Below are 26,439 nucleotides of genomic sequence, written 5' to 3' on the forward strand. Positions count from 1 at the left end.
TTTATCTATTCATGTTAGTTTTGAGATAAATTGACGGGACCGTTGGGGGTGAGCGTATTTACATTTTGTCACCATCAAACTATGAAATTAATATGTAACTCATGATTCCTCGTATATTGAAAACTCATGAAGTGTCAGGTTGATTTAAAATAAGCACAAAAGGGTTTGTATTATTTATCTATTTAGATAAAATTAAAAGTAAAATGAATGCTAATATAATAGGAAAATAAAGTTAATGTATCTATTTATACCTAATTAAGAAAATTTAATTTCATTGTGTGGAAGGAGAGGAAGAGAGAAAGATATTGTCCGATGTAACAAGACAAAGATGCACAAGAAACATGAGGAAGAGAAAAAAGAGCGTGCTTACTCCACAAAATGATTGAAGATTTATTATAATTCTCTTTACATAAGAGAATCACATCTAATGATTCTCATGATACAATAAGTTTACAATGATCCTTATAAATAGTGTCTAAATTTTAAATTCGGTAAAATCGTAACAAAATTATGTTATAAAAAAATCATACTGAATTCTGTTATAAAAAATTATAATAGAATTTTATTACGAAAAAATTTTAATAGATTTTTTTCCATGACGTCCCTTGCATTGACCTTCATTTAGATATAAGTCACCTGTCAACAATTTCTATTTTGACGAATATTTACCCGTTCGAAGAACACAAGTATCTGAGCAAAATTTCACTTAATCTCTAGGTCTGTGATTCCTTCCTTTAGCATCTAAAGATATGAATCAAGTTCAAGCAATGCTTGAACTTTTTTGCGGTCATTGACTTTATCAATATGTCTGTAGCATTATTTATAGTGTGAACTTTTTTAAGTTGAATTTCCTCGGAAGCAATCAACCCTCTAATCTTATGAAACCTCACATTAATGTGCTTGGTTCTTGTATGATACACATGATTCTTCGCGAAATAGATAACACTTTGACTATCATATAACAACTTGACTCTACCTTGTTGAACGTTCAGTTTTCAGACTAATCTTGTAAGTCATAAAGCTTTCTTCGCTGTTTCAATTGTTGTCATATACTCCGACTACGTAGTAGACAATGCAACGATAGATTGTATCATAGACTTCCAACAAATAGATCCTTCTGCCATATCTTGTAGTAGATCTCTTGTCATCTAAATCTCCTGCATAGTCTACATCTATGCACCCAACAACTAAAGAATCTGTCGGTTATCTATTGAATATGATATCATAATCAGTTGCATTTCTCAAGTATATAAAAATCCACTTTATTGCATTCCAACGTGGTCAACTAGGATTTGAGAGAAACTTGCTCACCATAATAACTGCTTATGCCAAATTTGGTCTCGTGCAAACCATGACATACATCAGACAATCAACTGCACTAGCATAAGGAACCTTTGATATCTCTTGGATCTCCTAATCCGTCTTTGGGCACTGTGTATTGGATAACTTGAAATGATACATCAGGGGGTGTGCTTATTGACTATGCATTCTTTATGTTGAACCTATATAACACCTTCTCTACATAGTTACATTGAGAAAATCATAATCTCCTTATAGTTCTATCCCGGTGAATTTTCATCCCAAGAATCTTTTTGACCTCTCCCAAATCTTTCATGTCAAATTCCTTACCAATAGCCTTTTCAATTTGTCAACACTCTCATCTTCTTCGCAACAACCCACTTGCACTCTATAGTTCGTTTTCCTTAAGAAGTTCAACTAGATCCCACGTTTGGTTCTTATGCAGCAACTCCATCTTCTTTGTCATAGCACCCATCCACTTGTCATTCTCAGAGCTATGTACTACCCCTTGAAAAGATATAGGATAGCGGATAAGTGCATAAAATACCAAGTCTTCGAATCTGTATATGGTGGGTGACTTTTATGACACGTCTCATTCTGTCACCAGCTATAGTGCTGTGTTCTATGTGCTCTGACCTAAAATCATCAAAGCCATTAGTCTCTAGCTTCTGATGTTCCCTATACCGATGACTTTGTAGGACAAATCATTTCCCATTAACATTGAACCAAAATTCACTGCCCAATGGGTATCAAATCACTCCTTATTTGGAGTCATGCGATATGAACATGCAGTCTAAGATCCATGCATCTATTAGCTCGGCATAACTGATAACATATCTGCATCATCGCTCTCTGAATTTTCTTTTTCAATTAACTTTGCAGATTTTACCAAACTGTCTTTTTTTTCTGCAATATGTTTTTGTTAGTGCAGTTGACACTAATAATTGAACTTTGGTTTTGATGAACGATAAATGGTTAAAGATAGATTCTGTGTGATTTGATATTTTTACCAAGTGTACAGGAATTGACGAATCTAGAGGAGTTGATACCGGGCTGAAGCCTAATTAGGTTTAAGGACCTGATAATTTGCATAAAGTCCAGATATGCCAAGTTGTGACTCAATATCTGGCAAATCAAGTGACTGCAAATGGTAAGTGAAGGTGAGTTATTGGAGGAGAGTGGTCTAGTGAGAACAAGTCTCGGTAGGACTATAGGCGTGGTCCGGCTTAGAGCCATTTTCGATGTCTAAATTGAGATATTGACTATATTATGGTCTTGGGAAGACAAGATTTAATTAATAATCATTTTATTTAACTATGTTAACTCTGTTTTGCAAGTTATATTTTGTTTTGTGTATTAACGCCTTTTTGTAAGGTTAGATTCTGTGTGATTTAATATTTTTACTAAGTGTGCAGGAATTGACGGATCTAGAGGACTTGACACTAGGCTGAAGCTTAATTAGGTTTAAGGATCTGATAACTAGCATAAAGTCCAGATAAGACAAGTTGTGACTCGATATCTGGCAAGTCAAGTGACTGCAAATGGTAAGTGAAGGTGAGTTATTGGAGGAGAGTGATCTAGTGAGGACGAGTCTCGGTGGGACTATAGGCGTAATCCAGCTTAGAGTCATTTTGGACGTCTAAACTGAGATCTTGACTAGATCATGATATTGGGAAGACAAGATTTAATTAATAATTATTTTATTTAACTATGCTAACTCAGTTTTGCAGTTTATATTCTATTTTGTGTATTAATGCCTTTTTACAAGGTTAAAGTGCAAAAATCAGCCTCGGATGAACAGTGTTTGAGATGCCTCGAAGCTGCGGGGAGGTGCTTTGGAGCTCGAATGAAGGCGCCCTGGATAGGGCGGAGGTGCCCAGAGAAACTTTGAGAATAGAGGTTTGTTGTTGGAAGGTGCCTTGAAGTGCATTGAAGGTGCCTCGGAGACTATTAGAGGTGCCTCAGAGAGCATTAGAGCCGCCTCGGAGCGCTCAGAGGCGCCCTCATGCAAATAAAGACCTAGGACTTCGGAGCCGATAAGAAGCTAAACTTTACGAGATCATATTTGAGGTTAGAGGTGCCTCAAATAAGGTTGACGACACCTTGGATGAGGTTAGAGGCGCTCTCAACACTCTTTAAAAGTAGAGTTCGGTCAACCACTTATAGACAACTTATATACAAGCTCATACGATTGTTATGTTACTCCAACTTCATTGTGCTACTGTCGTGCTATAAATCTACGATGTCCAACTGCTGTCGGTAGACCAACACTAACACACGAGCTCAATCAAATTCCATTCTTCTAAGTGTTGGTAATGATTTCATTTATTGCATATCTCTTATACTTGCAAAAGAAAAGTGTAGGGTTGTTACACTTTTCTATTTCTCTACTCTTGTATTCGATTACTCTACCGGGAGTTTATTGGTAGAGAATTTAGTGGATTATCCATTGATATGTCCGAGGAATCTGGATCTTGGAGTAGGAGTCGCCGAAAGCTCCAAATCAAGTAAACCGATCATGCCTTTTTTTTCTCATCTTAGTTTATTTTTAATTCCACTTCGTACTCGATTTCAAAACAAAAGAAAAGTTTTTAAATACACATGATTCACCCTCTTTCACATGCCATCGATCCTACAGTTTTTTTATTTATGGACAATCTCCCTTCATATGACCTTTGCCTTCACACTTGTAGCACATGATCACCTTCTTTCTTCTCAATTTAAAACGAGACTTGTTGTTGTTGCCCAATCTATACCGAGTTTTGCTCCTACCACGCTCTTGGTTACTATTCACCACAAGTTCTTTTCCCTGAGAAACTTCATCGCTTGTTTTCTTTCTTTGATGAAAACCTAACAATGCACCTGTTATCTCCTCCAATTTAATAGTTTCTTTACTCCATATTAAAGTAGTAACCAAATTCTCGTACGTAGGAGATGAAGGTAGAGAATTTAGCAACATCAACGTCTTGTCTTTGTCTTCAATCTTCACATCAATTCGCTTCAAATCGCTCACAATTTGGTTGAATACGTTGATATATTGGCTCAGATCGATTCCCTCTATCATCTTCAGCTTGAATAATTTCTATTTAAGATATAACTTATTTGTTAATTACTTTGACATGTACCGACTTTCTAGCTTTTGCTAAATTATCACTGGTGACTTCTCGTCCATGACATGGTACATCACAACATCCGTAAGATAAAGTCTGATTGTTGCCACTGCCTTTGCCTAAAGTTTGTCTCATCCGATCTTTCCATGCTTTATGGTTTCCTTTCTCCTAGCATCTTCATCATGCCTTGTTGCACCAACAAATCCTTGACCCTTCTCTACCATAATATGAAATTCCCACTTTCGTCAAATTTCATCATATCAAACTTCGCAAAAGACGTCTCCAACATGTTAAAGAAATCCATCAAAACCTGTAGCTCTGATACCAATTGTCGCGCTTAGAGGGGGGGCAACATCTCTCAACCTTTAATGCGGAAGAAAAGGAAGAGAGAAAGAGATCGAGCGGAGTAACGAGACAAAGACACATAAGAAAGAGCAAACACGAGGAAGAAGAAGAGGAGGAGGAAGAAGAAGAGTTACCGTGGTTCAGCGGTGTGCCTATTCTATAAAATGGCTGAAGCTTTATTAAAATTTTCTTTACATAAGAGAATCACATTCAATCATTCTTATGATATAATAGGTTTACAATAATCCCTATAAATAGTGCCTAAATCCTAGATCCAGTAAAACAATAATAGAATTATGTTATGAAAAATTATAACTAAATTATATTATGAAAAATTGTAATAGAATTATATTACGAAAAATCTTATTAGATTTTTCTATCATGACGTCCCTCATATTGACCTTCGTTTAGATGTGAGCCAACCGTCAACACATGTAAAACTGTTTTTCATGTATTCCTCGAGTATCTTCCTGGCAATTTTCTGGCTTTGATTTGGTTTCTGATGGTGGCGTACCCACCGAAGCAAGGTATCGGCTGCTGCTCGCACTGAGCAGATTTCGGATGCTGGATCGGCCACATAGCTGTATTTGCCAGGTATGCCCATTAACAACATTACCTCAAATATTTGGTAAAGAGGGTTGTAATTAGTTGCAGGCTTGCATGAAGTCTTTAATTTATATGCATACATGACAATATTCGTTATAAGGTGTTTGTGCATGATATTCTAGATTATAGTCATTCACAACTGCAAAATCCTCATAGATGTATTTTAGCGAATGACATATCAACTTTAGGTAAAGCAGATCTTTTAACTGTTCTTTTGTTCACAAGTTCAAATGTTATCACTCGTTGCACGCTTTCTGCTTTTGTATCATCGATATGATCAATTGATCAGTTGTTCTTTCTTCTGCTAAACAAGCTCGGATTGTTTGGCTTGAATGGATTGCTGCCAGAGTTTGCATACTGACTAAATCCCATAGCTCCAGAAGTTGATCCAGATTTACTCAATGATCTTGGACAGGCTTCCTGATTTGACTCATTAAGCTTTGACTTCCAGAAAGACAAGCCATAATGGGGATTAGAGCATTTGTGCTGCTCCTGCTCTGAGAACTGCTGCTGAGCTATGCCGGCCAACAAGCTTACTCTTCTACTGCTACTAGGGTCACTTGTGGCAGCAGGTTTACTTTGTACCTCTCCTACCTTTGAAGGTAAGGTAAAGCCTTCTTTTTCCTTGCTATTTGGTTCAGTATTTTTATCTCTTTCCAGGAACTGTGGTTTACCTATCTCAGAAAACACCCTGAGAAGCTCATCAGTCTGTAATTCACAGGAAAGGTTTTTCAGTACTTCACCATCAGCAGCAGCACCACCATGGCAGGAAGAAGACGAATCCATGCCAGCTAAACTTGGAACTTCTGTTGCATTCTTGCTGAAACTTGGTGCACTGGAATTCCCAGCGAATCCACCATTGAAATTGCAGTTGGTGGAGCTTGAAGCCAATGACTGTGTGTTGACATGCTTAATATAACTCAACAATTTCAGTTTTGCAGCCATCATCTTTCCTTCTGGGCTCGTGTTGCTCAAGTAGTGGAGCAAGCTCTCTCGGTAACTTGGTGAAACTTTGGTCTGCAATTTTTTGTGCCATGAGACAGATACTTCATGAAGCATGAGGAAAAATAATAATAAATTTGTTGGTGGATGTGGAGACTTACATAAGCAAGCTGTTTTGGCTGCTCAAAGGCTATTGAAACTGTTGATTCACCTGAAGCATGCCCGGGACGTTTAAATGTGCTTCTTTTTTGCTCCGTGTTTGACTTAGAACAATATGGGGACTCTGTTTAGAATATTTGGTGGCAGGTATATATGGATTAGTTAAAGCAGTAAATGCTTAGATTTACTAGTAATATTTCTCCAATTTCTGTAAAAGTGTAAAAACTAAATTGTACCTTTTTTGTTGCTAGTTCTTGGAGTAGGTCTTGATTGAGGACAGATTGAAACCCCTTGCTTACAATTCATAATTTGTTTTCTGCTATCTGATGCGGTATTGGATGCAGCAGAATCAGTTGGTTTGATGACAGCAACAGAGCTGGATCGTGATTGTGGATCAGAACCTGGGTTTGAAATAATGTTGCGTTCGTTTCTCGTGGCCCTCCTCTTGCTTGGGAAGTATTTTTGGTGCCAGGTTGAAAGTTCCAGTTCAGCGTATGTGCGATTGTTTCTGAGAGATTGGAACACCTGCTTTGCATGCTCTTGCAAGCACATTGCCTGGATAACCAATACCGGTATTAATTATTTCACGAGACAATCTGACCCACCCTTTTTGGTGGTGATTGTTGTTGTTGTCGGACATGTATGAAGAAAGATAATATAGGTTTTGTTACCTCTCTATACGGTATAGAATCTGGCGAGTTTGAAGTGATTGCCTTGTTGAATACTACATAGACATCAGTCTGCAGTGGATTAATCAACAAAAAATGGAAATATTATTCAGTTGAATTGAACTCAAGTAGACTCATAAAATCTTGGATGGATTGCTAGGAGACTAAGGGTGAGTAAAAATTCGATAAAACCAAATTAACCAAATCGAACCGACCGAATTTAAGAATTTGGTTCGGTTAATTCGGTTTTCAATTTTTTTTTTAAAATTCGGTTCGGTTTTTGATGAATTCGGTTCGGTTTCGATTTTAAATTTTATAATTCGATTAAACCGATTAAACCGAATAAAAATATTTATTAATTTATTTTTATTTAAAAATATAATAAATAAAATAAAATCTTTTTTTTTTTTAATTAAAATCAAATAAAGTTTTAAAATTCGGTTAATTCCGAATTAACCGATCTTTTATCGGTTTGGTCGGTTCGATTTTTATAGAGAATTCAATCGGTTCGATTGGTTAAAAAAAAATCAATTTATTCGATTTTTTATTTATTCGGTTCGGTCGATTCGATTTTAACTGAATGCTCAGTCTGGTAGGAGACAATGAATTAAAAGTTTCCAAGACCAACCTCAAATTGCTCCAAAGTCATGTACATCCCATCTCTGTGTTTTTGCCTAAGTGTTGCAAAATCACCAGGCTTGCTCACCCTCTCTGAGTAATCAGTAGTCTGCACAGAGAACCCTATTAATCGACAACCAAATAAATGGAGTTAAATTCAGAGATGAAAGACCTGGAACTCATCAGGCATGGAGAACAATTCTTTCCTATCTTTTCTGCAGAAAAAAAAAATAGATAGCAAAACCAAATTATCAGTAAATGAATGCAAACCTAAAAAAGTGCTAACAGTGCCGAGATGTTCATCAGAATATAATCTTGTGTTAGTTTGACTCACAATTCCAGCATGTCGAGAATGTACTCGATAATTTGGTCATTCTGCCTTTGGATCGCAGATGCGCTGCTTAAGGAATTACCATTGTTGCTTAAATCAGCTTCTTGTGCAAATTTTTCCTGCAAAATGAAAGCCACTTCATTTACATGCTTGTTTTTTTTTTCCTTCTTTTTCAAAAGTTGCCAAGATGTGGATAAGAAAATTGTTATTCTTTTCAGGATAAACTAATAGGAAAAAAAAACCTCATAATCTTCTTCTGTGTCATTCTTCTTTCTTCCTCTCTTTCTTGAATTATGTTCATCAAAGGGAGGATGTAAAAATGCATCCATTGATGCCATTGCATGCACCATCTTTTCATTCTTTTGCTCTTCAAGGGCCATCAACCTTGCACTTCTTCTCTGCCCTGATTCAATAGCCAAAGCATGCTTCCTTCTCCTTCAATCAAAATGAAATCCAATCATCATAAATTATGAATATTTAGATGAAGATTAAGCTACAAGACAAGGATACTGGAAAACATGAGATAGGATTAAGCTACAAGTTATTGTTTCAGGTATAACTTACCTTACAGACACCATCTTCCAATGTTCTACAGGTTTGGGAATTGATCCTACTTATATATTTATAGTATTGTCTAGCTCTTTATTATGAGCAATTAAAGGAATTTGTACAAGGTCTCCAGAAGATGTGCATTGACAAGGAAAGGATGGCAAATTGGTGAGTATATGAGATGTAGTTAATAGATGTTCTTGAAACTTGGTATAGAAATATATGTGCATAGCCACTTAGCTTACTGGATGTATAATACATCATTAATATTTCTGATTCATGTATTTAAGTCTTGACCATAACAAGAATGAAGGATAAATTGTTTTCCATATAAATGAAATGAGGGCATTTAATTCACACTTTATGATAAACAAAATAGGCAGAATAGCTCGCTCTTTACAGGAAATAGCTAATTATTTTAAATGGGGAATAAATGATCTAATATCGTAGGATCAATGAATAGAGATAATAGCCTTTTTTCAGGATTAAAATAGCTAAAATATTTTCGAAGGAGGTGCAATTTTTGAAGGATATGAGTCAGGGCAGAGCATTCGGTTAAAATCGAATCGAATAGATAGAAAATCGAATAAATCGATTTTTTTCAACCAATCGAACCGATCGAATTCTCTACAAAAATCGAACAGACCAAACCAATAAAAGATCGGTTAATTCAGTTTTTACCGAATTAATCGAATTTTAAAACTTTATTTGATTTTAATTATAAAAAAAAAGAGATTTTATTTTATTATTATATTTTTAAATAAAAATAAATTAATAAATATTTTTCTTCCGTTTAATCAATTTATTCGATTTAGTCGAATTACAAAATTTAAAATTGAAATCAAATCGAATTCATCGAAAATCGAACCGAATTTTTTAAAAAAATTGAAAACTGAATTAATCGAACCGAATTCTTAAATTCGGCCGGTTCGATTTGATTAATTTGATTTTATCGAATTTTTATTCACCGCTAGATATAACTTGGAGCATTATAACAAAATGCTGTGTAATTATCACACGACGGCAGCTACGGTTGTAGAACCACTGTTTGTAATAGTCATCTATGGTTGACTTGCTATCAGAATCACAAAGCCAATGACAAAAGAAAAACAATGATACAATCCACCGAAAGGATGCCACAGGAGCAGCAATTGTGCTAGGATAGGAAAGGTTCCTTTTAAAATGATTCAGAACATAAAATTTTAAACAAAAGATCTTTTCATTTGAGTGAAATGACATGAGAAATAGATAGAAAGCATCAGAGACCACTTTAAAAGTTTAAGGAATATTAAAATAAATTTTGAATTGTAATTGATTTGTTGTTGTTGTTGTTGTTTAAATCAAGGGACTTAGTTGAAAAGATTAGACTAGTAATCTCCAAACACAATCTGTGATACTTCAATCAATGTGGTATCATCGATCATCAAACACTCATACAAGCCAAGTTAAAAGTAAATGCAGGGCACATGTTGGAGTAGCAAGAGCTCGAACCAAGCTTGGCGTATTCGAACACCCAAGTCAGCTTTTTTTTGGCAGAGAACCAAAAGCAACAAGAAAAATTTGTGTACTCTGGTCGAGAGCAAGGTTAAACGCGAACTGTTTGTGACACTGACAACTCCAAGCTGCAAAGCAATGGCTGAGGAAGGTAAATAACGCATGTGCCCGAGTGTTGGACAATGAGTGATCTGTAATGCAGACCAAGTGTTTGATGGAAGAGCCCTTCCACTGTACTGCTCCTCTCCATTTATGTCTCTCTGCTCTCCAAGTGCTACTTGCTCGTCTCATTAGATGGCTAATGGGTACAGCATGATCCCCCACGAGATTCCCCCCTGCGTCCTGACAAAACGAGTCTTAATCAGAGCTTAGTCTGCTCATTCTGACCAAATGGGCAGACAAAGGCCTCCCACTGCAGGAGTCCTCGCGCGTATGGTACTAGAGCAATGGTCCTGCCGCTGTGGTCCATCGCCACCAAGTGCCGGAAGAGATGACAAAAAGTGGAACAGCTACAATATTGCTTTACAATTATTATCCGAATCCATGTTTTTAAGGTCGGACCTTTTCCATTAATCGACGTTCATATTGTAAGGGACGTTCATAAGCCCCTTGTCCTATGATCTAACATGGACGGACTCCTCCTTTTCCTGTTCTCATGCAGAAATTGCTATCTCTATACATAGTCCATCTTATCATTATCATCATCTTCATCTTCATCTTCATCATCCCGTTGAGTGAAGAAGAAAATATCAGGCGGCAATTAAGATCATGGAGATCAGCGATCCAGTACTGCAGTTCTTGCTCGCCCTGTGCATGGCCGGAGCTTGCAGCTTAGCCTTCTACTTCTACTACAGGTCCTGGTTCCGACCGCAGACCGTCCGCCGGAGGCTGAGGCAGCAGGGCGTGGCTGGGCCGCCTCCTTCGTTCCCCTTCGGGAACTCGCTCGAGATGAAGAGGCTCGTCGCGGAGATGAAACGGAGGAGAGGCCGAGGAGGGGAAGAAACTACTGAAATCGAGCATGACTATACTCCTCTGGTGTTTCCTTACTTCGAACACTGGAGGAAAATTTACGGTATGAAGTGATTACTTTATTCTGTCATTCTCTTCTCCAACTGCAGAGTACTGTTTGTGCATGCATAGCGTGTTTGGCCAAGAACGGAGCTAGAGAGAAGCCGATGATGTGGAGAGAGAGAGAAAAGATCATACAAATAGTGAGAGAGGCATTTTGTTAGATTCTCATATCCAATTAGGTTTCTTCTTTGTGGAAGAAGCCGATCGTACGTAGTTCAAAAATAGGACCACACATGATGGCTTAGCTGCCTTAATTTCTTTCTGTCTTTGGAGTCGAGCAATACGTGATTGGAGGAGTTTGTTTGCACAAAGGCTGCAAAAGTCGAAATCTCCCAGCACTTCTAAGTTATCATGAGGAAAGTAAATCACGGTAGCCGATAAGGGATGGATAAAGTAAGGTATACAAGGATGTCCTGACAACCATGTGATTTTATTTGTAGAAAAGGGATGAGGAAGGAAGGAAGAAGGGAGAGATTCTTGGGATACATTGAAAAGGATATGTAGGTATTTAATTCAAGAAAACAACAAAACTATTGATGTGAAGTTGAATAACCATGCAGGCCCGGTGTTTTTATATTCGATGGGCAATGTGGTCGCGTTACATGTGAGTCACCCTGACGTGGTGAAGGAGATCAGCCTCTGTTCTTCCTCAGATTTGGGAAAGGCCAGTTACTTGAAGAAGACCCACGAGCCTCTGTTCGGCCAAGGCATTCTCAAATCCAATGGCGAGTCTTGGTCTCACCAAAGAAAGATCATTGCTCCGGAGTTCTTCTCTGACAAAGTCAAGGTATATATATATATCTATTTCTGAATCAGTTCTTTCCTCGTTCATGATGTATTCATTTATATTGTCTGGCCACAACAGGGGATGGTGGATTTGATGGTGGACTCTGCAACTCCATTGCTGACGTCATGGAGAGAGACAGTCGAGCTCGCAGGAGGAACCGCAGAAATAAAGATCGACGAGCATTTGAGACGCTACTCTGCAGATGCGATCTCAAGGACATGTTTTGGGAGCAATTACGCGAAAGGGAAGGAGATCTTTGAGAAACTAAGAGCCCTGCAAAACGCCGTCGCGAGACCGAATTTCTTTGCCGAAATCACTGGCTTAAGGTGTCTGTTTGATCTTTAGATTTCGAGGTTACTTGATTCCGATATCGGTGGAGCGATGTGAGAGAGTATTAATCTGACAGATGCATTCCGACGAAGCGAGCGCGTGAGGTGCAGAGGCTGAACAGGGAGGTGAACGCTCTGATCTTGAGAGCGGCGAAGGAGGAGGACAAGGAGGAGAGCGGCGGAGAACAGCCGACTCAGAGGAACCTTCTTCAGGCCATCCTGCGCAGTGCGAGCGGGAGCCTGGAGTGCTCCGATAGGTTCGTGGTGGACAACTGCAAGAACATATACTTCGCCGGGCACGAGACGACCGCGGTGGCGGCCAGTTGGTGTCTGATGCTTCTGGCGCTGCACCCGGAGTGGCAGGCTCGGGCTCGCGCCGAGGCAGTGGAGGTCTGCGGCGGCCGATCGCCGGACTCGAATGCGCTTCAGAAGATGAAGATCGTAAGTAAATTAATATTACTAGACAAATCACTGTTTGACATTAAATTAATTGAATTGCAGTTGACGATGGTGATCCAGGAGTCGCTGAGACTGTACCCTCCCGGCGCGTTCGTGGCCCGGGAGGCGCTCAGGGACGTGGACCTCGCCGGCCTCCGCATTCCGGCCGGCGTCAACATCTACGTGCCCGTCACCGTTCTCCACCATGACGCCTCCATCTGGGGCCCCGACCCCCACCGTTTCGACCCCGACCGCTTCGCCCGCGGCTCCTCCTCCTCCATCACTGCCGCCGCCGGCTGCCGCCCCCCGCACACCTACCTTCCCTTCGGCGCTGGGCCGCGCACCTGCCTCGGTCAAAACTTCGCCATGGCCGAGCTCAAGGTCGTCCTCTCGCTTCTCCTGCTCCGGTTCGACTTCGATCTCTCGCCGGCGTACTGCCATTCGCCTTGCATGAGGCTGATCGTGGAGCCGGAGCACGGAGTGAAGCTGCTGGTCAAGCAAGTGCAAGCCGACTCGATTACCAGCTAATTTGAATATGAATTAAGGTACAAACCCTGGATTAGCAATAATGATTAGTGTCATAATTATTATATTTTTTACTTTGGTGAAAATACTTAATTATGCTTTTGAGCATCCTTTACTCATATATGTTTATTATTAATAAATTAAATATTATAATTAGTTCTAATAACATACTGAATGATGAATTAATTGATCATGTATATATATATATATATGCTTGGATCAAGTTTTATTTCCACATTAAATGTTCAAATATTGCATCAAAGAATTACATGAAACAACTGACTCAAAAACAAAGAATAATTAATTATATTAAAAGCAAATTGAAAAGAAATGAAAATCATCATGGTGGCATGCATCATGGTTCACGGCAAGTATCCTACACTCTGGTCTCCCTTTTGAATCCCTTGCTTCGTCTTCCATATTTTATCAATCATGCATGCGCGCCGCACTTTAGTGACGTCGCGATTAGGTATAAGGTGGCGGCGTGGGCAAGCCGACCACTTCACCGCAGAGCATCTGGGTTGCCGGCAGGCTGTACTCATCCCTCAGCGACCTCGCCGAACACAGCACGCTGAAGTAGAGCTGCTGGCCGAGGTAGTGCCTCTCCCACATTTCTGACCGAATGTTCCACATCCCGGAGTTGTCGAACGTGAGGCCGATCGCCGTCCATGACCTCGGGTACACCTGAATGGTGTGCCGGCTCACCGTGTCAAGAAGGTTGTATGTATCCCGGCTCGACGGCGACCACTTCCCGTGTCCCATCCTGTGGCAGAGCACCAAAAGAAAACAGAGTAATTAGAACTGGAAAAAAAAATCAAATTTTGCAGAGATTTATTGATGATTTAGTCAATTACCCGAGGGGGAAGAAGGAGTAGCCGTCCAAATGGTAGCACTGAATGCTCCTCTCCGGATTCTCGAGGATGATCTCGATGTAGTCTCTGAAAGTGCAATTGACGACGTTGGGCGCGACCTTGATGGAGTTGGTCGTCTCCGGCGCCGGATCGTCGGAGATGATGTTGTACTGGAACACCTTATCGGCGATGCCGAAGTACTGGGCGAGCTTGAGGGGAGTGGCGGGGTTCTCGTGCGACACGCCGTTGAGGGCGTAGCGGCGCTTGCCGTCGACGAGCCCGACGTTGCTGAGGAGCTTGATGGTGCGCGTGATGTTGATGCCGCCGTAGTGGTAGGAGCCCTGGGGGTTGGGGCGGGCGGCGCTGGCGGTGAGGTTCCACCGGAAGGAGCGCCACTGATTGAGAGACCAGGCCCATCCGACGGGTGCCGGCGGCAGATCCTGTGACGGTGGGGTGGAGGAGCCGGCGTAACGGATGATTCCGGTGGCGTTTCTGGAGTACTTGGTGAAGCGGGCGGAGGTGGCCATGTAGTAGTCGCGAGGGGGCTGATCGGCGGTGACGAGAACAGAGAGGCACTGGCCGACGTGAATGTCGAGGGACTCGTACACGTTCTGCACCGTGTGCGACCCGTCCATCTCCACCAGCTTCATGACATGGCCCTGGATCCGGAAGTTGAGCGCCAGCTTGAGACCGACGTTGCACATGCGGTACCGGTACGTCTTGCCGGCCTCCATGATGAACAGCGGTGGGTCATCCTTGCCGGAGGAGTCCTTTCCGGTCTTACCGTTGATGAGGACGCCGTTGGGGTTGCCGATGTTCTGGCCGGCGTCGAGGGTGTTGGCCAGCGCCTTGTGGCTCTTGGTGTACCAGTCGCCGATGAGGACGGTGTAGTCGTCGGCGGGGTCATCGAAGGGTACGGGGATGAGAAGGCGGCTGTTGACGCGGATGCCGCCGAAGCCGCCGACGGCACGCTGCATGCCGGTGGACGGAAAGTAGAAGAAGCTCCCGATTTGGTCCTTCATCTGATAGTGATAGGTGTAGTTTGTGCCGGGAAGGATGGGACAGTTGGTGCCCGGCATGCCATCTTGCCATGAATTCTTCCTGTGCTGGATGCCATTCCTGATCCATCGAACAAAACAAACTAATGAATACATCGATCGATCATAATGAATTAGAAACACAGTTAAACTTTCAAATCGACCATGTGAAGAGGAGGGGCTCGTCGAGGTTATTGAAGACGTTGATGACGATGTTGTTGTTGGTGGTCGAATTGATGTTGGGGCCTGGGAACTGGTCGTTGATGAGGATGACCTGCTGTGGGACGCCGAGGGGAGACATGGTGCCGTAACTGACCTTCCATGTGAAGAATAGATAAGGGTCCTCGGCGCGCACCGCCGGGGAGAAGAGGCCGAGAAGACAAATACAAGCGACTAGGAGTGCGGTGGCCGCCGGCGACGACATCTTCATGTTTGTTGTACTGTGAGCGCGCTGTGCTGTTCGAAGAGAACAAGAAGGAAGGGATGTGTTTATAGGTGAAGCGAGGGGTAGGGAAGAAGCGAATTTGGAGGACGACGAGGAAGAGCGACCGTTGGCGTTCAAAGGAGAGCTCCGGTACGCTCGTTTTTCCGAGCTTCGCGCTCGGACTCGTTATCGTCTTCCGGTGCTTGATCTGAAATTGTTTAAATATAGAAATGTAATAGGCAGAGTTGACCTCTTCTCGCTTACGATTGATTGTGGCAATTTCAGCCGTCAGATCAATGATCCGTTTCATGTTTGATCCGAAATGTAGATTTAATTTCTTAATGGAAAATATGTTTAGCAAATTACTGAACAAAGTTTCCTAAATATCGTGATGTATCCTGATTTAAAAATTATCAATCACTTACCCCGCTCCTTTTTACCCCTAAGAATCGATTGCTACACTGAGAATCAATTTGAGGAATCAATTGATTGCTACCCATAGCAATTGATTATAAAATTTAATTTATATTTTTAAAAAGTATTTCTCTCAATATAGTATATTAAATTAATGTTTAAAGGTATAGATATAATTAGGACAATGAGAAAAATATATATGACCTAATTTCATATTATTTTAACCTTTCTAGATCAATCAGTTGATTTTGATCAAAATCGATTAATGAATTAGAAAGCTCGGAATGACATGAAATCAAATCCCATGTGTTCATCTAGTACTTTTAATTATATCCATACTGTCAAATATCAATTTAACATATTATAAGAGTAATGATTTTTTTGAATATGAATATATCTAAAAAAAATTTAATTTATATTTATAAAATTGTCTAAATATGATGTAGGAAAATAATTTTAAAAATATAAATATAATTAAAAAAAATAAACAAATATATAGGACATTCTAAAATTTTTAAATTCATTAGTCAATTTTTATCAGTTAAAATTAATTAAAATAGAGCATAATGACAAAAATAGATTTTCTATATCAGTCTCGTTATTCTGAATATATATATATATATATATATATATATATATATATATATATATATATATATATATAATCGATTGCTAGTCCATTAAAATTATTGTTTATGGTCATGTCACCATTAAAATTTGATTAAAATTAACTAATTTCATGTTAAAAATTTATGATTCATAATACTATCAGATTGATATGAATATAATCAAGAAAATTAAACGATTTTATTTTATGTTATTCCAAATTCTATATATCAATTAGTTAATTTTTATATAAATCGATTGATAGATTTAGAGTTGTTATAATAATATGGAACATAGTATTCATCTATTTCTTTATTATATTCATGACTTTAAATGTTATTTTGATATACTATATTTAGAGTAATAAATTTTTTATCATAAACTTTTTTTAAAATTATTTTTCAAAAAAAAAAATATAATTAATTATATAATATAACAACCGATTAAAGTTATTAAAGTTGTTCCCAAAGATGTTCGCATTCGGAGGGGTAAAAATGAAACGACGTAATTGATTTGATAATTTTATCAAATTTAAATATTTTTAAAATTTTCCCAAGTAATTTATATAGAACAGGTCGACATAGACCAAGCCAAATGAGCCTGCGTTCGCCCCGAGAGGCTTCTAGAGAGCCAGGACGACGGGAATCTTCCGGATGACAGATGCCCACGTGTTGCGATTGGACCATCCAGGATTATGTACTCAGTGACGTCATCCGACAGTGACACGTCCACAGAATCCGACCGCGGTCTCCAAGGAGACCGGTCTAGCGACCACCTCCCTCCGCTTTCACCTTCCTCGTCGAAGCTTCCTGACGAGTGACGCCCCACCGCGTGTCCTGTCGTCGGACCTCTACTTCCACGTTCCAGACGCCGCCACTGGATTTGTTCGTATTCCAGTTGTCGCGTCGCCGATGCTTCTTTATATTCGCCCTCTTCTCAGCTGCTTTCAGTTGAAGGTGTGAGATTACAAGCGATCAAATGGGAGTTGCTGAGAGGAGGAGAGACGCGGAGGCGGAGCTCAACCTTCCGCCGGGGTTCCGCTTCCACCCCACCGACGAAGAGCTCGTCGAGCACTACCTCTGCCGGAAGGCGGCGTGCCAGCGCCTGCCGGTTCCGATCATCGCCGAGGTCGACCTCTACAAGTACGACCCGTGGGACCTTCCAGGTAATCGGAAAAACTCGATTTTGATGCTGAATTCTTCGATTTGGATCGCCGAATTGGTTGGTGTTGATTGGATGAGCAGAGAAGGCGTTGTTCGGGCAGCGGGAGTGGTACTTCTTCACGCCGAGGGACCGAAAGTACCCTAACGGGTTGCGGCCGAATCGGGCGGCCGGGAGCGGGTACTGGAAAGCGACTGGCGCCGATAAGCCGGTGGTCGTGCCGGACACCGGCCGGCCGGCCGCGATCAAGAAGGCGCTGGTGTTCTACCACGGCAAGCCGCCGAGAGGCGTCAAGACAGATTGGATCATGCACGAGTACCGGCTCGCGAACCCAAATCGCTCTGCGACGAACAAGAAAGGCACCCTGAGAGTAAGTTCGATGACAATTTCGTCTTTAAAAATCAGATTTTGATTCGATTTCTTGCTTAGAAATCGAAAATTGGTTGCAGTTGGACGACTGGGTGCTGTGCCGGTTATACAACAAGAAGAACAGCTGGGAGAAGAAGAAGACGCCAGTGAAAACAGAGGCGGCGGAGTCGCCGGAGACCATCGCCGACAGCTTACGTACGCCGGAATCCGACATTGACCACGAAGGATATCCTGCCGATTTCGACGAGCTAATCCAAAGAGGTGGATTCTATCCCAATCAGACAATGAACGACGAGAAGCACAAGGAAGAGAGCGACTGGTTCACAGACTTCAACCTCGACGATTTGCAGAGTCCGTTCGCCGAAATCGAATCAATCGATGTGTGGAGCCAAGATGACTACTTCCCGTCGGTGTTTTCTCCATATTTTAAATCGAGTATGCCTTCATTTTGAGATCGGCGGAAGAACAGAGTGGCCCTCTGTTCTTTGATAGATTAGATGACCTGAAGAAACCTTTCTCGGCGAATTCAGTATTATTTCACTGGGGAAAGGAATATTTTTTTTTAACTTATTTTTTATATAGTTTATTGACCAAAATATGTTGGATAAAAAATTTACAAGATATTAACTGAATTTAATTCAAATGAATTAAATTCACCTATATGTTGATATGATCTGAATTGATAATTTCAAACTATCAATAGAGATTAATTTTTATTAATTATTGAGTTATAGATCGAGCTTCGAGTTAAGTAGTAAAGTTCGAGCGGAGTTAATAGCCGGGTGGATAAGTAATAGATTGATTGATCGACAATAAAGTCGAGTAAGTTCGGTCAGATAGAGAGTCGACCGAACGAGAGGCTGGTCAAGCGAGCAGACAGGTCGAGCGAGAGATCAGTCGGGCTAATAGACAGGTCGTGAGAGGTCGGTTGGGAGAACAGGCAGGCCGAGTGAGCTGGTGTTGACCGAGCGAAGAGGTCGACCGGGTAGACGAATATGTCGATCGTGCAGACGAAGAGACCGGGCGAGTTGACCGAGGCTTGCGATTAACATAGTTTCCTTGAAACGGATTCGCCCCATCTCTGGTAGTACTTCGAAGTTTACTCGGGTCGTCTGTTTCCCATGATACACGAACTGAATAGTGCCCAACTGCTATCACGGGCACTTCGCCGAGCAAGAGTTGCACGACAGATGAAGAGAGAATACAGGTGAAGAGTTTATGGTGCTTTTCTGTGTGTGTAAACCTATGATCGCAACCTCAACGACAATGTTAGCGTTTCACTTAGTCGTTTTGCTTCTGCATTAATCTTACTTTAATGCATCTGTTACACAAGCAGCAAAAAGATTTACATTACAAAATATTGGTTATTATACTTGGATAAATTTTATCCCAACCGGTCCAGCATTCGACACGGATAAATCATGTCCGCACACGAGTTAACATGGTTCAATATAATTCGGACCTTATATTTATACTCATTTGTGTACCCACGCATGAAAAAAAATCTCTCTCCATATATTTATTCATATTTTCAATGCATATAAATCAATTAATATATCATAAAATTTTCAATATGAAACTCATAATAAAACCTCTTTATTTTTTACACTCTTCTCTATTTATATAACTTATATATAATAAATAATAATAAGGCAATTTATTTAAAAATGATACTTTGCTTTTATATTTATAAGAAAGGTATTTATTTTCTAAAAGATAATGTTTTTTTGTCAGCCTATACGTATACTTAAATAAAGTTTATTTAAGTAAAAAGACAATTAAAGGAAAAAATAATAATTTAATGTCACTAAACTTTAGATATAAAAAAGGTTTGGCAAAAAACAGATGGTTACAAATGTGAAGGGTGAAGGAAGGAGATTGTTGTGTACGAATTTAGTTCCCAGATTAAATTTACTCATCAAGTTGACTCGTGCGTGAATTATGATTTATGTGTGTTAAATACTTTGACTGAACTGGTTAGGAAAAGTATGATTTATTGACTGAACTGGGATAAAATTTAGTCAAGTGAATGAATTAATATTTTATTATTTAAATAATTTTTCTTAGTGGATGATTAATAAAAGATATATAATATTCAGCCATTTGAGTTGGACGGATTAATAAATAGCAAATTATTTTATAAGGAGAGTCTAATTGACAAAATTAAGGTGATTATGCTCATCCTCGGAGGAGGTAAGTCACAAATGACTATTATATCTTAGAATACTAACTAGCATATGACTTCAAGTTGTCAATACTTTATGCACTAGCCATGAGACCATTCCGAGGAAACTTAAAATAAGATACAAATATTCGAAAAAAATATTTTCCTCCATCTTCATTCCCCAAATCTTCAATCCGTTGTGTATTTTTTGCTAAGTAATTTGCCCGTAATAATAATTGGGTGCTTTCTCAGTTCCATCTGCTGAACGGACTATCGCCACAAGAAGTTCCTGGAGTTACATGAAGGAACCTCGGAGGTCAAACTCGCAAAAAGAGATCTGCTTCAAAACCAACTCAGTGACCTCCAACTTGAAAAGGGGGAAACAGTTACTCAGCTACACGTCAGACTCAAAGAACTGATCACTAGTACATAGGCGACCCAAGTATATGTAAAATTTCATTATCGCACCTCTTATGCAGCTCGGTACGGCTGGAGATGATTTGCGCTCCATGGTCGATCCAGCTGCCGTCCATCTTCATCCTCCAAATAATAAGCGCCCGAGCGGAGCTTTTCGATGACCTTGAAGGGGCCCGCCCAGGGAGCCTCCAGCTTTCCGACATCGCCGACCGTCTTTACTTTCTTCCAGACAAGGTCGCCAACTTGGAATGCTCTGGGGATTACGCGCCGGTTGTAGTTTTGTTTCATCCGTTGTCGGTACGCCATCAGCCGGACGGACGCCTTGGCTCGCTCTTCCTCGATCAAATCCAGCTCCGTGTTTCTCCGCTCGGCGTTATCATCATCATAATTCTGGATCCGGACGGACTCTACGCCGACTTTGACAGGAATAACCGCTTCGCCGCCATACACCAGATGGAAAGGCGTGACGTCGGTTCCTTCCTTTGGAGGCGTTCGGATGGCCCATAAGACGTCTGGCTTGGAGACTAGCACTACGTTCGCCAACCAGCTCGGGCACTGGACCTCGCGTATCCTTCCTTCGGGCTGCTTGGGCTTCCTCCACGTTGATGTATTCGTTGGCCCGGTGTAGCATATGGTCGTAGTCTTGGGGCGGTTTCCGAATGAGCGATCCGAAGAAGTCGCCATCCACCAAGCCTTGTGTGAAGGCATTCATCATGGTTTCCGAGGTGGTCGTTGGAATGTCCATAGCCACCCTGTTGAACCGCTGGATATAAGCTCGGAGCGATTCGAGGGCTTCTTGCTTGATGGCAAACAGACTGACACTAGTCTTCTGATAGCGCCGACTGCTTGTAAAGTGGTGGAGGAAAGCCGTTCGGAAGTCTTTGAAACTTGAGATAGATCCGTCCGGCAATCTCCGAAACTACCGTTGGGCCGATCCCGAGAGGGTGGTAAGAAAAACCCGACACTTCACTCCATCTGTATATTGGTGAAGAGTGGCCGTGTTATCGAACTTACCCAAATGATCATCCGGGTCGGTGGTTTCATTGTATTCACCGATCGCCGGGGGCACATAGTGCTTCGGCAGAGGGTCTTGTAGAATAGCCTATGAGAATTGACGGTTGATCCGTTCGGGCGAGGCGTCCACTCGGGGGGCTTTGCCTTTTCTACTGTCTCGTCTTGGTACTTTATCTGAAGATGATCCTCGATCACGATTAACTGTTGCGGCTTCAGGAGTGCGGAATAGAGCCCGATGGAATCGAACTGTGGCTGGTGGTGCTTCCGCTCGGCCACCAGATGCTGATGTTGCCTGCTGTTCAGGCCGCTCGACTTGCGCCTTCTGTTTTTGTTCCAAAAACTTAGCGGCCCTCGACTCGATCAGAGCGTCGAGTTCCTCCATGGAAAGCGTCACCGTGTGCTGTCGTTCAGCTTCGTCCATTGCTTCCGATCGGATGCAGGAGCGTTCCCACAGATGGCGCCAAATTGATCATGTCCGAAAGCTGAATCAATGGACGCTGGGCACGTAGCACTCTCCGGTTGCTGACGTAGATCTTAGATCGCTTGTGGAAACTTCCGGTGAACCTGCAAAAAAGTCGACCCGGGAAAGGGGTTCCTGGCGGCGACCCTCCGACGCTCAAGTCAGAAAGATGAACAGTAAGAAAGTGGCTCCAGGGATCCTTGATTGCATACCTCCGGTGAAGTCTAATGACCTTTATATAGAGCCACGGGAACTTGGTGCACACAAACCGAGGTGTACATGTGTCATATCCCATACCGCAGCATGGGCTTGTCAGAAGAGCATGTCTGACTCCATACCGCTACAGTCTGAGCGTCTCCTTGATGAGACAGCAGAACATTCGATCGCACCATACTGAGTATGGTCTGGTCTTCGAACATGCCTGTTGTCAGCAACAGGGGTTACTGAGATGACGTTCACACTGTCCTTTACTCTTTGACCTCTTCTTCTCGGATCGACCATCAAGCCGCTCGGGCAGAGCATTCGTCTCTGGTCCGGCATAGGTGGTCGTCCGTCCGAGAAGGTTGAGGGTCGTCCGCCCGCTCGGCTCGTATCGCCTGAGACCCTGGTCAAGCAGGCAAACGGCTCGGCCTTCAGTCGTGCGTTGTATCGCGGCCGGGCGAATTATCCGCTCGGCCATATGGAAATATGGGCTCCCGGTCAGATGGTTGCCCCTTCGGATAGGGGGTCATTGCCTGGTGATCGGCATGTCCCGCCTGCTCTTCGAGTCCATGGGGTTGACCCCCCTTTGACTGCCGTCCTCCACGTGTCGCTGGATTTTCCCTTATGAGGGCCCTCCGGTCTTACCACCGGATCAAAGTTATTGTTGTATTTTGTATGATGAGAAAAATCAGCAACATTTTTAGGACTTCAAAACTTTTTAATAATTAATTTTAAAAATAATGCTATCGGTTTAAAAATATTTATTATTATATTGTAAATATTCTGTAGGTAAAAATTTTTATCCAGATCTAACTACTACAGTTTGACTTTGACAAAAATCTTTTGGCTTTTTTAAAATATAAAAATAATTTTTAATTTATTTTTGTCAAAATAGAGAATTAATTGATAAAATTAGTGCCTTTTATAAAATTAATTTTGATAAAAAGTAGTTTATTGACAATTTTATTCAAACCCCCTAGAATTTTTTTTAAATATTTTTTCTGACTATTTTTTTATTTTTTCCTAACCTCTTTTTCAAAAAGGGAGAAAAATAGAGTTTAGTTTAGAAGGAGTTATTGAATTGATTTAATTCTTTACTTATTTAATTGCAATATTATCTATTTTATTATTTAGTTTAACCCTAATTTAATTTGGGTTGATACATGTCAAAAAGGAAAAAATTATAAGTATCTCAGGTTGATTTTGATGTGATCAATCAAGTCAAGTTAGGATCTACATCATTTGATGCTTTATGTCTAAGTGTGTAGGGACTTAAGAATACAAGAAGTTGAGTAGAAGATGCAGTGGACGAGAAGGATGACACGGGAAGTGAGTGGACGGGCTCGATACATCCGAGGGATGAGAAGTTGCGAAAGAGTACATCGATGGACTAGAAGGAAGCACGCGTCACTTTCGAGGGGCGAGAAGCCGAGGAGCAAGTCTGCTCGAGGAAAAGGTAGGAGTTGCATTCATGTGAGCTCAACTCTGGACAGCCGGAGAATCACCCAAACGACCGGACAAGTCAACACAAAGTTGACTTATCCAGACACCTAGACTCTAGGTGCCCGGACTCCAGGTGCTCGGACCAGTTTGGGCACCTAGACCAGCTTGGGCCAGCAAAGGCATCCTTTTGGAGACATTACAGCGGGGATATAATTTGAGTCTACATTAGCAATACTCTAGGTGCCTCGATCAGTTCAGGCACCTGGGCATAGATAAGAGACTTATCACGAAGTCGTTGTGGAGTCGTTGCAGAGCGGATAATATGCCACAATGGAGGCGCCTGGACCTAGTATAGGCGCCCGGAACCCGCCACGCCATCAACGACTATATTTTGACTAGTGAGCTATAAATAGAGCCATGATCCTCTTCATACAAGACAAGACTCGACCACGAACATTGTACTTTTATTTCAACACTTTGTATTTTTTTTTCTATTCTTAAATGTTGTAAGAGGCTATTTCACCTTCAACAAATGAGTTTGATAGTGCGTGTTCATCTGCTTTGGATTAATAATCTCTTTGATTGTAACTAAGTAAATTTTATTATTTCTTTTTTTTTTCAATTTATGTTTTTATTGTTCAACTAACTTTTGTTCATTTTTGCTAAAGAAAGAAAGTAAAAGAAAGTGTTAATCTGATTTGCAGAGTTATTTACTCCTCTTTAACCGGCCTCATTAGGGCTTACAAACACTTTTGACGGGGCGAATCTAAGATGGTAGGTTTGAGAGTCTCATATTAAATAATAAAAATAATTATTAAATATACTATATAATAATAGTCTCCTCCCAACCTTCAAAGATGCATAATGTAATTGAGCTGAAACGTGAGTAATATTGAATGCATAATGTAATTGAGCTGAAACGTGAGTAATAAAAGAAGGGAAAAAAAAAAAGTTAAAGTTTAGTTATCCAAAGGATTCTATTCGAGTTGGGTGTTAAAAACATGTATGATCGAACCAACTATACGTATTTATTTTCGAAGGTATCAAACAATATACATATTTAAATTTTTTTTAAAAAAATATCTATAGATGGTATTAATATTATTAAAAAAATTAAGGGAGGCCGTGCCTCTCCGGTCCTAATATAAATCCACCCCGACTCTAGATGACATAAGATAGACCATTTTTAAAATTCAAGTTAATGTAATCATTTTAGTCAAAACTATTATAGATTCTTCATCAATCAATTCATTTAGCAGTTATCAATAATCATAGCCGTAATTTTCATGGGCCAAAGAGGCAATCGCCTCAGGGCCCAATCCAATGAAGAACTCAATTTTTTTAATTATACTAAAAAAATGAGAGGCATAGACCCTAAATGACCGTTAAACCTATTCTCACGGCTCTGACACGTGAAACTAATTGTAACCTAATCTTGCAACAAGGATCGTTTATGCGACCTAATTGCGTCAATTCTCGCAGTGGCTATCTCACTCGACGATGGCTGGCGGTTGGCCTTTGCTCGCGTGGCCAAATTGCATAGCACAGGGTTGTCGCACGCTACCTTAGTCGCTTGTGTGAATTGCGACCTAATTGCATGGTGATTACTACTTGTCGCATTGCTACTGTCTGCGACCACCGCATTGGTCTCAATGTTATAGGATACACTAAATGAGCTGTCAATGTTATCGATTGAGAAAGAAAGAATTCGACGAATAGTGTTTATATAATTATTTTAAATATTTTTTAACTTTTGTTGATGTAATATATATTTTTTTAGTTTATTTATATATTTAGTATATATGTTATTTGTAAATTGAATTTTACTATTATTTATCCTAGTAAAAAAGTTAATTTTTTAGTATGCGATTTCAGCCCCGTCGATCGCAGGCACAGCTCTGTCAATAGTTCTATCGTTTAAAGATGGAACCAAACATACCAACGTGCAATTCATTTTTAATCATTTGGTTAAGTTATTCATTCACCGAAAACTTTCATGGGTTAATGTGGCTTGTGCACTTAACTTATTGTTGGCAATTTTTTTTTAACCCTACGAAGACATGATTGTAATAATAACATTGACCGAAATATATCATGATTTATTATCTTATCTACTTCTATTATCCATGTCATTTTGTTTTTGTTTATTAAATTAATTATGTCAAAACATGTCAATAACTTCGGATTAATGTTGTGTCACGTACGGATAATGTTTATATTTAGTAAATTTATTGGATAAGAATTTATCCGTCACATACTTATCGTATCAAATATTTAAAAATATGCGGCCATTCTATGAGTCCCATATTGTCCACCCTGTCTGAGTGCGTACAGCCGTCCACCCATGAGAATCTTGGTTTCAAGTTGGGTAGATAATTCACGCAGTCCAATCTTCTCCTCGGTTTGCTTCTTATCCAAAACATCTAGTGGACGCCGAGTGTAAGCGTGCCTCAGTCTTTAACAACCACGTGGCTACCAGAGCGCGATCCGCATAAGATATCGACGAGATGGACGGTCCAGATCTAAAACGGTTCTGAAGTCAACTAAACGGCCGTTAAAAAACGGAGTGGAACTGTTATCCTATTTCTAGCGGAGCGTGATAAAGAT

The 26,439-nt window shown here is 40.6% G+C and overlaps 3 protein-coding genes across 4 annotated transcripts; 2 read left to right on the forward strand and 1 right to left on the reverse strand.

Moving 5' to 3' along the window:
* Positions 1-10,445: 10,445 nt before the first annotated feature.
* On the forward strand, positions 10,446-13,433 carry LOC122016257 (cytochrome P450 714B3-like). Of its 2 annotated transcripts, XM_042573503.1 has the most exons (6): positions 10,446-10,675; positions 10,783-11,193; positions 11,753-11,979; positions 12,058-12,305; positions 12,386-12,749; positions 12,810-13,433. In XM_042573503.1, exons 2-6 carry the CDS (start codon positions 10,890-10,892, stop codon positions 13,272-13,274), a joined length of 1,608 nt encoding a protein of 535 aa, XP_042429437.1. In that variant the 5' UTR covers positions 10,446-10,675; positions 10,783-10,889; the 3' UTR covers positions 13,275-13,433. The 2 variants fall into 2 exon arrangements, with proteins under 2 accessions (XP_042429437.1, XP_042429429.1); XM_042573495.1 differs by lacking the exon at positions 10,446-10,675 and having other exon boundaries at positions 10,682-11,193.
* Positions 13,434-13,624: 191 nt separating this feature from the next.
* LOC121999211 (L-ascorbate oxidase homolog) lies at positions 13,625-15,583 on the reverse strand. The gene is made up of 3 exons (XM_042553920.1): positions 15,324-15,583; positions 14,126-15,241; positions 13,625-14,034 (listed from the first exon to the last, which is right to left on the reverse strand). Exons 1-3 carry the CDS (start codon positions 15,581-15,583, stop codon positions 13,737-13,739), a joined length of 1,674 nt encoding a protein of 557 aa, XP_042409854.1. The 3' UTR covers positions 13,625-13,736.
* A 1,944-nt stretch (positions 15,584-17,527) lies between these two features.
* On the forward strand, positions 17,528-18,853 carry LOC122016273 (NAC domain-containing protein 67-like). Its single transcript, XM_042573513.1, has 3 exons — positions 17,528-17,768; positions 17,848-18,134; positions 18,214-18,853. The coding sequence occupies exons 1-3, from the start codon at positions 17,582-17,584 to the stop codon at positions 18,583-18,585; spliced, it is 846 nt and encodes a 281-aa protein (XP_042429447.1). The 5' UTR covers positions 17,528-17,581; the 3' UTR covers positions 18,586-18,853.
* The last annotated feature ends 7,586 nt before the right edge of the window (positions 18,854-26,439 follow it).

Source organism: Zingiber officinale, chromosome 1A, assembly GCF_018446385.1.
Source record: "Zingiber officinale cultivar Zhangliang chromosome 1A, Zo_v1.1, whole genome shotgun sequence".
Classification (NCBI taxonomy): domain Eukaryota; kingdom Viridiplantae; phylum Streptophyta; class Magnoliopsida; order Zingiberales; family Zingiberaceae; genus Zingiber; species Zingiber officinale.

Coding starts and splice junctions, on each gene's coding strand:
- LOC122016273 (XM_042573513.1), top strand. CDS start 17,582: ATGGGAGTTGCTGAGAGGAGGAGAGACGCGGAGGCGGAGCTCAACCTT. Junction 17,769..17,847: donor CGACCCGTGGGACCTTCCAG/GTAATCGGAAAA, acceptor TTGGATGAGCAG/AGAAGGCGTTGTTCGGGCAG. Junction 18,135..18,213: donor ACAAGAAAGGCACCCTGAGA/GTAAGTTCGATG, acceptor AATTGGTTGCAG/TTGGACGACTGGGTGCTGTG.
- LOC121999211 (XM_042553920.1), bottom strand. CDS start 15,583: ATGTCGTCGCCGGCGGCCACCGCACTCCTAGTCGCTTGTATTTGTCTT. Junction 15,242..15,323: donor GAGCCCCTCCTCTTCACATG/GTCGATTTGAAA, acceptor TCGATGGATCAG/GAATGGCATCCAGCACAGGA. Junction 14,035..14,125: donor TACTCCTTCTTCCCCCTCGG/GTAATTGACTAA, acceptor GCTCTGCCACAG/GATGGGACACGGGAAGTGGT.
- LOC122016257 (XM_042573503.1), top strand. CDS start 10,890: ATGGAGATCAGCGATCCAGTACTGCAGTTCTTGCTCGCCCTGTGCATG. Junction 12,306..12,385: donor GCCGAAATCACTGGCTTAAG/GTGTCTGTTTGA, acceptor TTAATCTGACAG/ATGCATTCCGACGAAGCGAG. Junction 12,750..12,809: donor CGCTTCAGAAGATGAAGATC/GTAAGTAAATTA, acceptor ATTGAATTGCAG/TTGACGATGGTGATCCAGGA.